Consider the following 12,808-nt stretch of genomic DNA (forward strand, 5'->3'; position numbering starts at 1 on the left):
TGGCGCTGTGAAACAACAGTGTTAACCACTGTGCTACCGTGCTGCTGAAACAATTCAATAGGCAGTAACGTCCTGCTGATATTATCAGAGCAGGATTTTCCACGTATGTTAAAGAGGTTATTTTAACAAGAAGGGCATCACATCTGAGTCCAAACAGGTCCTCATCCACACTCCCCATCAGGGACCACCGGACGGTACTGTAATCAACAGCTAACCTGACTAATCAGATCCCCTCTCTGGATTAAGATTTGCTCGAAACTTTAAGCAGTGGAGCTCATGAGGCAATCACTCAACAAAAAGCTTTGCCCGAGTAAGGTGTGGATCGGGATTCTGAGCACAGAGACGACAGCATGCTGGGTGCCTGGGAGACCAGGCTTTTTATTCTCCGAGCCTGACGTGAGCCACTCCCAGCCTCACACTGCTTCCCCTGGAGTGCTTTCTCTGTCATACAAGCTGCGCTCGGGATCCTAGATTCAGTTCCCAATCAGGATTTTACACCATTCATTTTTCCAAAGATGTTTGGATGTTTAAAATTTATTGACGCAAAGAAGAAGAGACAAACTGCCGAGATATTTCTGTACTTTCAATTTACAAGGGGAAGATTTTCAGATCCAGGTTACTTACCCCTGAATAGATACAAATGGGTTTTGCACTAATGTAAATCACAACTTCTATTTATAACCAAAATATCAGAGCAAACAATCTCATGGGGCAGAGAAAAAGAAAGAAATTGCATTTTCCACAACCTCGAAATATTCTAAAGCCAATTAAGTATTGTGAAGCTCAGTTATTGCTTTAACACAACATGGGAAGGTAGTGATGTAGTGGTATTGTTGCTGGACTTGTAATCCAGAGACCCAGGGTGTTAATGCTCTGGGGACATTGTTCCAATTCCACCATGGCAGATGGTATAGAAATCTGGAATTAAAAGTCTAAAGGTGACCGTGAAACCATTGTTGATTGTCGTAAAAACCCATCTGGTTCACTCATGTCCTTTAGGGAAGGAAATCTGACATCCTTTTCTGGCCTGGTCCACCTGTGACTCCAGATCCACTGGAGTGGTTGACTCTTAAATGTCCTTAGGGATGGACAATAAGTGCTGACTGGACTGATACCCACATCCCATGAACGAACAAAAAAAAGCCAAAGATCCTTAGGTCGCACCTTCCAAACCCATAACCTCTTCTGTCTAGAAGGACAAGAGCAACAGATACCTGGGAACCCCACCGCCTGGAGGTTCCCCTCCAAGTCACTCACCACCCTGACTAGAAAATATATCGCCATTCCTTTACTGTCGCTGAGTCTAAATCCTGGAACTCCCTCACTAACAGAACAGTAGATGTACTTACACCACATGGACTGCAGCGGTTCAAGAAGGCAGCTCACCACAATCTTCTCAAGGGCAATTAGGGATGGGCAACAAATGTTGGTCCAGCCAACAAAACCCATATCCTGTAAACAATTAAAAAGAAATTATAATACCGCTGAAACAGCAATGAGATAAATGACCAGATAATCTATTTTAGTGATTGTTGGTTGAAGGATGAGTATTGGAAGGCCACTGGAGAAATATAACCCTACCCTTCTTCGATATAATGCCATGAAATCTTATGCATCGCCTCAGAGGATACATGAGCACGGCTGGAAAGATCTACGTTCATATTTTATTCCCAGTTGTCCTTGAGAAGGAGGTGGTGGACTCACCACCTGAGCCACTGTATTCTGTGTGGTAAAGGTATGCATCGAGGCGAGGATACGTGAGCACGGCTGGAAAGATCAACAGTTAAGTAGGAGATACAGGATCTTGACCAAGCGATGGTGAGGATGGGGAAATACATTTCCACACTGGGATCGCAGGATACGGGGCCACCACACAGGTAGAAACTGTTAAAAGGAAAGTTCAGGACAGAAGTCATAAAAAGCCTCTCTGGCAGAATGGCTGATAGCTGCGATGGCCAATAAGGGTGCAGGATGTGACAAAATGGGCCAAATGGCCTCCCATGTGTGATGTGCTTTCATTTTTACAACATGAACATTGTACATATGGGGGGAGGCGGAAGTACAGTCGGCTTGGAGCCGACCCGTTCCACGCCGGTGCACCCCATAATACTCTGCGCGGGTGAGCTAAACAAGGCCAGTTTAGGACTGCTGCCACTCCCTGGGAAAGAAGTCCTGCTGTTTGGCCGGCAGCTCTATCAGTCCCGGCAGCACCATAAGTGCGAGTGGACACACCTGGGACTGCAAGAGGACAAAGAAAGCCCATCGATCCCCAAAGCTGATAAGTCTGGTCTTGGGCAGGCGTATTTCAGATGATCAGGTTTAAGGTCAAGGGATTAGGAAAAATTGAGGCACCTGATCTTGTGTGGACTGCTCCCCATGAGCCTTAAAGTGAAGGCCCTGAAATTCCCCATCCATCCTACCAAACATATGAAGAAGGTAGGTGAAAGGTGGAGCAGCTTGCCCCTGCCCGTCTGCCCATGCCAAATGTTTTATGGCATGAGCAATGTATTATCAGGGTCCATTGGCTTGGCAAAAAGCCTAATTTAAATATGGTGGGTGGGCTGCTGATTTTGGCACCTCCCGTATTATGGGGGTGGGCTGGGGGGGTAGGTGGGGTGGCCATTTTACATACCTCTGCTGGAAACAAGTCTGCTTCGGATAACACAAGCTGCTACTTGATGCAGTCTTAACTAAAGGATGCTCCAGACTCTGAAATGAGTTCAACGTGTTTATTGAACTATTAACACAGTTCTCAAACGAAATGAAATGAAAATGAAATGAAAATCGCTTATTGTCACAAGTAGGCTTCAAATGAAGTTACTGTGAAAAGCCCCTAGTCGCCACATTCCAGCACCTGTTCGGGGAGGCTGATATGGGAATTGAACCCGTGTTGCTGGCCTGCCTGGGTCTGCTTTAAAAACCAGCTATTTAGCCCACTGTGCTAAATCAGCCCTTATAATAATCGCTTATTGTCACAAGTAGGCTTCAATTAAGTTACTGTGAAAAGCCCCTAGTCGCCACATTTTGGCGCCTGTTCGGGGAGGCCCGTACGGGAATTGAACCCGCACTGCTGGTCTTGTTCTGCATTATAAGCCAGCTGTTCAGCCCACTGTGCACCAGCCCCGAAATGAGTTTGACTCTCTGCTAATCTAACTGTAGTAATTCAGTCTAACTGTACCAGCTTGCTCGAAGCCACGTGCTGGGGTGTGATGCTGCTGATCAACCCTGTCTAACTCTCTAGATGTCTGTCTGTGGAAAGAGGCAGGGTGTGAGTGCCTCATCCCTTTTATAGTGTTCATGTCATGCCCCCTTGTGGTGATGCCACCTCTGAGTGTCCTGACTGCTCATTGGTTGTGTCCTATTCTGAGTGTTCATTGGTTGCATGTTTGCATATCATGACAGCGGGCACATGTCAAATGCAGCTCGTGGAGTCAGGACTGAGTTTGGTCCTCTGGTGAAGTGGGGCTAAAGGGTATAATTGGACTAAATCCCAATATTAAACTATCACATTCTTCCCTTAGTTTAATATTTTCATTATGTTGCACGCATAAGCCTGGAAAGTGTGTGTGTGGGGTGGGGAGTGGGGGTGGGGGTGGGGGGTGGGGGTGGGGGGTGGGGGGTGGGGGGAGGGTGGCGCGATGATTACGTGTCATTTTGTCAAAAACAAAAGAAAGGGCAGGAGATGCATATGTAGATTGAAGTAGTATACATGAGTGGCAAAATAGCCACTTCAGAGCCCAGAATCCCCCGCCTTGAGCAAACTGGCCAATTGACTCTCTGCTTTGGTACTCTCTGGTGGTGTTTGGTCCATTGTCTCTCTAGGGTATTACGATACCATGGGCTAGTGCACGGTCAGTTCCAGCCCCACAGACCCCAGAGTTCCAACATACGTGAATTAGCCAACAATTTGTGTAGAATTCCCGAAATCTTTGGCCCTTGGCTGCCCAATAATTTACAGCCACAAGGTTTGTAAGTTGAACACAATGACTTTATTTAAACAGAAACACAGTTGAAATAGGCAGTAATTGTAATGGAATAATGGCCAGCTAACCTACTACCCCCCTTTTTGACCACCCCACCCTCTACCCGCACACACATATGACAGAGAAACACAGAGAAATGGGATCAAACTTAAATAATAGGTATCAAGGTAAAAAAGACAAGAATCCTTGCTTTCGATGTTGGTTACTTTGCAGCAGGCTGTCCTCCCAGCTGCTGAGTGATCAAAGCCACTGGTGTACTATTAGTGATAGTCTTCTGGCATGAACATTCATTCAGTGTTTCCAGGCAGTAGCATTTCCTTTGGAGAGTCCCTTTAAACTTTATTAAACTGGAACCTCCATCTCCAAGGATCAGCCTCAGGCCTTTTTCTTTCATAAGACTCTTTGTCTCACCTCAACCCAGTTTCTAGCCTGAGCTTTAAGCTTAATTGGTTCCAATTTCACTAAAATGACCTCCAGCTTTACTGAGGAAAGAAGAGAGTCCCCATATGGGATTTTCAGAGAATTTTTTTTACATCTCAAAGACTGAGAAAATCAGAGAAGCTGCTCCCAGCTCTGAACGCAAAGCAAAACGGAATGAATAAATAGCCTTACCGTGGAGAAATATATTCCAGAGAAATCAGAACCAATCAGCACGGGCTGTTGGCAAAGCCCGGAAATCTAAACCAGTCCATTGGCCGCCAGCCAAGTCCATCAAGCTGAGTCAGCACTGATGTCAGTTAAATCATTCTGGAATCTGCTGGTTTGAAATGCTGACAGCTTCCTGCTAACTGCTTTGCCTTAAGGTCACAGGACAATCTTCCGTTTAACCCAACCCAGGCTTCTGCTTGAATTACAAGTCATTAATCATCCATGGACAATAATTCTAATAGCAAAAATAACAAAATAAATGGAGAAAACAGGGAACAAACAGGGTTTAAATAGAAGGATCCTTACTGGAGTTTTTGGTACTGGATTGGCCCATTGTCTCTCTGGGGGTGTTTGGTACTGGATTAGCCCATTGTCTCTCAGGGGGTGTTTGGTGCTGGATTGGCCCATTGTCTTTCTGGAGGTGTTTTGCGCTGGATTGGTCCATTTCTTCTCAGGGGTGTTTGGTTCTGGATTGGCCCATTGTCTCAATGGGGGTGTTTGGTGCTGAATTGGTCCATTGTCTCTCTGGGGGTATTTTGTACTGGATTGGCTCATTGCCTCTATGGAGGTATTTGTTATTGGATTGGCCCATTGTGTCTTTGGGGTTGTTTAGTATTGGATTGGTCCATTGTTCTCTGAGGGTGTTTGGTGGTGGATTGGTCCATTGTTTCTCTGGGGGCGTTTGGAATTGGAATTGGTCCATTGTCTCAATGGGGGTGTTTGGTACTAAATTTGCTGATTGTCTCTCTGGGGGTGTTTGGTATTGAATTGATCCATTTTCTCTATGGGGCTCTTTAGTACAGGATTGGTCCATTGTCTCTGTTGGGGTTATTTTGTACTGGATTGGTCCGTTCCCTATGGGGGTGTTTGGTTATGGATTGAACCATTGTTTCTATGGGGATTTTTGGTAGTGAATTGGTCCATTGTCTCTAATGGGGATGTTTTACTATGTATTGACTTCTAAGGGAAAAAGCTAATGTAAGATTTATTTGCAACCGGACATATTAAACACAATCTTGGATAAACAATGTGATTATATAAAGAATAATAAGAAATCAGGGGTTGACTTCTTGTGGGCCTCTCAATTATTCACAGTTATACCCATTTAAAGACAAGTTTTACCAGACCCTAAGAGAGCATTGGTGACCATGAACTTCCATTGGATGGTCCATGACTACACCTAGCAAAGTACTGCAGTGGTTTGCCATGGCCCTTTGCAGTATGGCTGACCAGGGAACACTTCCACTCTCACTATCTGCCATCAGGAAGGATTTACAGGTTGATAATCAACCTGTTTAGCCACATGACAAACAGACCTTCCATGGCCATCAGGTCTTGGAGCGGAAGTTGAACCCAGAGCTTCATGGCTCAGACTGCACTACAACCTTCAGTATGTGATTGTGGAGATAAACGTGGCATAAATGTGGAGATAGGAATTTACGATTGGAAAACATAACAAGTGTGTAGAAAGTAGTCTTTGAATACTTTCTAGATGTTACATGGGGGGCGATCCTCCGAGCCCCGCGCCGGAGAATCGGTGCAACCGCGCCACGACGGCCCGACGCCGGCGCGCGATTCTACGAGGTGCAGAGAATCGGCGCCATTTGCGCCAACGCGTTTGACGCGGCGCGGGCCGCCGATTCCCCGGCCCGGATGGGCCGAGCGGCCACTCTGATACGACAGAGTCCCGCCGGCGCCGTTCACCCCTGGTCGCTGCCGGTGGGAACTCTGCGGGAACGGTCGGGGGGGACGGCCTGTGGTGGGAGGGGGGGCTCCTTCACCGGGGGGGCCTCCGATGGGATCTGGCCCGTGATCGGGGCCCACCGAGCGGCGGGCCGGCCTCTTTCCACCCCCCCCCCCCCCCCCCCCCCCCCCCCCCCGGGCCTACTTTCTGGCGCGGCCGGCCCCTGAACACCGACTCCATCTTGAGTCGGAGCCGGCGTGCTAAAGAAGTCCCCCGCGCATGCGCGGGATGGCACGGCCCAACTGTGGATGCGCAGGATTGAGCTGGCCCAACTGCGCATGCGAGGGTTGGCGCCGCGCCCATTTGGCGCCACGAGAGGAGGCTGGAGCAGCGTGAATCGCTCCAGCACCGTGCTGGCCCCATTTGGGGGCCAGAATTGTACGTAACCGGGCCCGTTCGAGCTGTCGTGAAACGCGACGGCGTTCACGACGGCGCGAACACTTGGGCCCAATATTGGAGAATTGCCCCCATGTTATTTGAACCATCCTTGTTTTCACAGCCTTTCTCAAAACCAAAGAGATAGTGCTGGAAAATCTCAGCAGATTTAGCAGCATATGTAGGGAGAGAAAAGAGCTAACGTTTTGAGTCCAGATGATGCTCTGGTCAAAGCCTTTCTCATAATTATCTCTGTCACCTCCTCTGGCCCCACATCCCACAAAGATATCTCTGCAATCCTCTAATTCTGGTCGCTTGTGAACTCCCAATCAGGATTGTCCCACAGTTGCCCAGGCCCTGAGCTCTTGAATTCCTTCCTTAAATCTCTCTACCTCACTTTCCTCTTTAAGATACTCCTTAAAACCTACTCCTTGACCAAACTTTTGGTCATCTGACATATTCCTTTTGTGTTAAGTACCATACTTTGTTTTATAATGTTCATGTGAAGTACCTTGGGAAGCTTTATTACACTAAAGGCACTTTATCATAGAATCCCTACAGTGCAGAAAGAGGTCAGCTCATCGGGTCTGCACGGGGTGAAAGTGCAAAGTCCACATAGGCAATCACCTAAGGCGTGAATTGAACCCGGGGTGCCTGACACTGTGAGGCAGCAGTGCTAACCACTGTGCCACCGTGCGCCTATATAAATGTAGCATGTTGTCTTGCTGTTGATGTCAGTAGCACCACACAAAGCTGCACTGTTGGGTCAGATTATCCTTCCTTAATAATAACAACTTGAGTTTATATCGCAACTTTAATATTGTAAAATATCCCAGACGCTCTAGAGGAGCAATATCAAAAATTTGTATCAATCCACGTAAGGAGACAGTAGGACAGATGACCAAACATTTGGTCTAAGAGCTAAGATAAAAGGGACGTGATAAAGGAGGTGAGAGGTAGCGAGGCAGAGATATTTAGGGAGGGGATTTTAGAGTTTTGGGCGTGGGTAGCTAGGGCCATCAATGGTGGAACGATTAAAATCAACAATGTGCAACAGGTTAGCATTGGAGGAGAAGCATCTTAGAGAGCTGTGACAGAGATAGGAGGGGGTGAGGCCATGGAGGGAGTTGTTCACTGGGAGTCAGTGTAGGCCGGTGAGCAAAGGGAGTGATAGGTGAACAGGACTTGGTGTGGGTTAGGAGACAGGCAGCAGGGCTTTAGATGGCCTCAGCTTTATGGAGAGTGGAATGTGCGAGGCTGGTTAAGACTGCATTGGAATGATCAAATCTGAAGATAACAAAAGCAGAGAGGAAGGTTTCAGCAGCTGATGAGCTGAGGTAGGGCAGAGTTGGACAAAGTTCTGGATGTGGAAGCAGATGGTATTACTGATGGTTTGGACATGTGACTGGGAGTTCATCCCAAGTCAAATATGTCACCTGGGATAAAGGCTCAGCCTCAGCCCCAGAGCTGTGGGTAGTGATGTAGAGCTGTGGGTGGTGATGCAGAGCTGTGGGTGGTGATGCAGAGCTGTGGGTGGTGATGTAGAGCTGGGGGTGGCGATGAAATGAAATGAAAATCGCTTATTGTCACAAGTAGGCTTCAAATGAAGTTACTGTGAAAAGCCCCTAGTCGCCACATTCCAGGGCCTGTTCGGGGAGGCTGTTACGGGAATCGAACCGTGCTGCTGGCCTGCCTTGGTCTGCTTTCAAAGCCAGCGATTTAGCCCTGTGCTAAACAGCCCCTTGTGGGTGGGGGTGGCGATGTAGAGCTGGGGGTGGTGATGTAGAGCTGGGGGTGGTGATGTAGAGCTGGGGGTGGTGATGTAGAGCTGTGGGTGGTGATGTAGAGCTGGGGGTGGTGATGTAGAGCTGGGGGTGGTGATGTAGAGCTGTTGGTGGTGATGTAGAGCTGTTGGTGGTGATGTAGAGCTGTGGGTGATGATGTAGAGCTGGGGGTGGTGATATAGAGCTGTGGGTGATGATGTAGAGCTGTGGGTGATGATGTAGAGCTGTGGGTGGTGATGTAGAGCTGTGGGTGATGATGTAGAGCTGGGGGTGGTGATGTAGAGCTGGGGGTGGTGATGTAGAGCTGTGGGTGGTGATGTAGAGCTGGGGGTGGTGATGTACAGCTGGGGGTGGTGATGTAGAGCTGTGGGTGGTGATGTAGAGCTGGGGGTGGTGATGTATAGCTGGGGGTGGTGATGTAGAGCTGGGGGTGGTGATGTAGAGCTGTGGGTGGTGATGTAGAGCTGTTGGTGGTGATGTAGAGCTGTGGGTGATGATGTAGAGCTGTGGGTGATGATGTAGAGCTGTGGGTGGTGATGTAGAGCTGGGGGTGGTGATGTAGAGCTGGGGGTGGTGATGTAGAGCTGGGGGTGGTGATGTAGAGATGTGGGTGGTGATGTAGAGCTGTGGGTGGTGATGTAGAGCTGTGGGTGGTGATGTAGAGCTGTGGGTGGTTAGCATACATGGAAAAACTAATAATATACTTTCAGGACATGTCGCCAAGGGCTGACATGGAGACAAGAAACAGGCTGAAGCCAAGGATAAATCATTTCGGGACACCAGTGAAACAACTGCAGCTGATTCTCTATCTGAGATTGTGGATAGATACGAATGGAACCAGGGTTGGGAGCAGCCCTACCCAGCTGAACAGTGGTGGAGCAGTGTTGGACAAGGATGGTGTGGTCAAACCGTGTCAAAGGTTGCAGGCAGGTCAGGAAGGACAAGGAGGGAAAGTTAACCTTTGCCACAGATACACAGGATGTCATTTGTCCACAGACACACAGGATGTCATTTGTCCACAGACACACAGGATGTCATTTGTAGCTTTGATACGAGCTGGACCCGTACTATAGCAGGGCGGAAAGCTGATTGGACGGATTGAAATATAGGTGTCAATTCTCTGCCGGCGGGATTCTTTGTTTCGCCGGCAGCGCATTCCTGCCTGCAGACTTCCCGGCGGCATGAGGTAGCTACAATAGGAAAGCCCATTGGTCTGCAGGGGAACGGAGAATCCCGCTGCCACAACGGAACGCGGCTGGCGAGGTGGAGAATTCACCCCACGGACTTTGTTGTTGCAAAGAGTTGGTACTGAAATGATGGGCTAAATGGCTTCTTTTTATAGCGAAACAAGCAAATTGCTACAAAGACACATTGGGATGTGTGGTAGTCACCACTGTTTGTATATATGACGTATATGAGAAGTAATATGGTAAGGCTCCTGTACTACAGGTACGGGGGTAGATCCCTGCCTGCTGGCTCCGCCCAGTAGGCGGAGTATAAATGTGTGTGCTCACCGAGCTGCAGCCATTTCGGCAGCAGCTGTAGGAGGCAACACATCTATGCTTAATAAAGCCTTGATTACTCTCTACTCTTGTATCGTCGTAATTGATAGTGCATCAGGATGATTAGAGATAAGTGCAGATTGCTTGCTTTAGAATCCTGCCACCGACAGGCTGCCTGAGATCTTGATTTTTGAGCAGGCCTCAAAATTGGTCGGGGACATTAGTTGAAGATTTAAATCAGACACCCAGTGGGCAGAGTGTAACCTTCACAGACCCCGTTCAGTGGTACCATTCGGAGACATGCCAAACCCGGGGTCCTACAGGAATCTGGGTTAAAATCTCAGCAGCACCACTTTTTGCAGGACCAGAGCTAGTGAGGAATATTCACCCCACCTTGTTTATTAACTGCTTGTCACAATCCTTATGTAGTCAAATGTGGCCTCTCCTGCATACCATTGCCCCACCTGCTGTGAGTTGTAACTGAAAATAGTCCTCGATTCCGGTATAAATGGGTTATCAAAATAATGTTATCTTGTCTTTATGATTCCTGTAGTACACTACCAGAAAATCATCCACCGAGATATCAAACCTTCAAACCTGCTCCTGGGCGATGATGGCCATATTAAAATTGCTGACTTCGGAGTCAGTAACCAGTTTGAGGGGAATGATGCCTTGCTGTCCAGTACAGCTGGGACTCCGGCATTCATGGCACCAGAGACACTTTCAGATGCAAGGAAGTGCTTCCATGGGAAGGTAGGAAGGTGGCCGTTTGTGCGTTATCACTCCAGCACTAACTGGACGAAAGCTCCTGAATCCAGAGATCGGGATTGTGGCCTTCCACTCCTTCACACACAACCTCGATTTTTCATTCATCATCGCTCCACTCAGTAACCATGGATTTTGTGACTTGGCAACACTTCTATTTGAACATTCACACTCTCATGTTCAACATCCCAACATGGTTTTGATTCTGCCATTCCTTGAGCCTTACAACCCTCCAGGAACACTGCAATCCTCCAGCCCCGGCCTTGGCCGCCATGCCAACAGTTGCCTGGATTCTAAACTCTGGAATTCCCTCTCTGACAAATCTCTCCCATCTCCACCTCTGCCTTCTCCTTTAAGATGCACCTGAAAACATCTCCATCTTGCAATAAACCTATTGCCATCTGCCCTAATATTCCCCTCCCTTAAGAAGCTAGCCCCCAGTTCACTTACCCAATCTCCAAACAAGCCTTTAGGATTCAATTCACCACAACATTTCTGCAGCTACCGATTTCCACAACTGCACTGGCGCCTCCTCCTTTGATGTTCTAGTGCCCAAAGAAAAATCCCTCCTTCCCACAAGTGCCAAACGTCTTTTCACTCCCCTGCTTTGTTCCAGCCCTGAACCCACATCTGTCTCTAGTTTCCCTCCGATCGCCCCTCATGCCCTCTCTGAGCTCATCCTGTCCATGAGACCCGCCACCTGTCCCCTCGATCCTCTTCCCACTAAACTGCCGATTTCCCAACTTCCCCTCCTGGCCCCCATGTTAGCCGATGTTGTAAACATTTCTCTCTGTTCAGTTGTTGTCCTTAACTCTCTTAACTCTACCGTTGTTATGCTGCTCCTCAAAAAAAAACCTTGCTCCCTCCATTCTTGCAAACTACTGGTCCAACTCCCACCTCACAGAAATCCTCAAACGTGTTGTCATCGACCAAATCTCTTCCCATCTTTCCCAAAACTCCAGGTTCGAATCCCTCCGATCAGGTTTCTGGCCGTGCCACATTACGGATCCAGCTCTGATCCAAGTCATAAATTACGTCCTATGAGATTGTGGTGAGGGTAAACTTTTCCTCCTGGTCGTCTTCAACACAATTTCACCACACCATCCTCCTCCTCGCCACTGTTGTTTACCTGGGGGGCCTGTTCTCACTGATCCCATTCTTTGCTATCAATGTCTTCTCCTTCTACTCCTGCACTCTGGTGTTGTGTCCTTGGCTCTGGTATTGCTCATCTACACACTGCCCTTTGTCAACATCATCGGATGCTAGTTTTCACAAAAATGCACAGAAAGACACCAAGCTCTATCTCAGCACCATCTCTCCCGGCTCCACCCCCCTCCTGACATTAAGCAAGTCTGTTTGCAATCTTGATGTCATATTTGTTCCCAACATGAGCTTCCGACCTTATAATTCACGCTGTCTCGAAAAACGCCTAATTCCACCCCCATAACATCATGCGATGTGCAGACAGTTTGTCTGCCGCTGAAACCTTCATCCATGTCTATTTAAACTCCAGCCTCGACTACTCCAGTGTATTCCAGGCTGAACTCCCACACTCTACCTTCTGTAAACCTGTGGTCATCAAAATTCTGCTGCCCACGTCTTAGGGCACACCAAGGATGACCCTGTGCTCACTGACCTACACTGGCTCCCGGCCCAGCAATGTCTTGATTTCAGAATTTTCGTCCTTCTTTTCAAATCCCTCCATGGCCACAACCCTCCCTATCTGTGTAATCTCCTCCATCCTTATAATCGCCCGAGGTATCTACACTCCTCAAATCCTGGTCTCTTGGTGCATTTCCAATTACAATTGTTCCACCATTGGTGACCGTACCTTCAGCTGCCTAGGCCCCAGGCGGCAATGTTGTAGGGGGAGGGGATGATGCTGTGTGTGGGGGTGGGGTGATGCTGTGTGTGAGGGAGGGGTGATGCTGTGTGTGTGTGGGGGGGGGGGGGTGATGTGTGGGGAAGGGGGGGTTGATGTTGCGTGAGTGGGAGAGGGTGATGCTA

The 12,808-nt window shown here is 48.4% G+C and overlaps 1 protein-coding gene across 7 annotated transcripts in view; it reads left to right on the top strand.

Moving 5' to 3' along the window:
- camkk1a (calcium/calmodulin-dependent protein kinase kinase 1, alpha a) overlaps positions 1-12,808 on the top strand; it is a 329,689-nt gene that overhangs the window by 254,055 nt on the left and 62,826 nt on the right. For all 7 annotated transcript variants that reach the window (XM_072469148.1, XM_072469142.1, XM_072469146.1 and 4 more), the window contains one exon: positions 10,590-10,789. In XM_072469148.1, the coding sequence (XP_072325249.1) occupies positions 10,590-10,789 (200 nt within the window). The remainder of the gene's footprint in view (positions 1-10,589; positions 10,790-12,808) is intronic.

This window comes from Scyliorhinus torazame, chromosome 12, assembly GCF_047496885.1.
Source record: "Scyliorhinus torazame isolate Kashiwa2021f chromosome 12, sScyTor2.1, whole genome shotgun sequence".
Classification (NCBI taxonomy): Eukaryota; Metazoa; Chordata; class Chondrichthyes; order Carcharhiniformes; family Scyliorhinidae; genus Scyliorhinus; species Scyliorhinus torazame.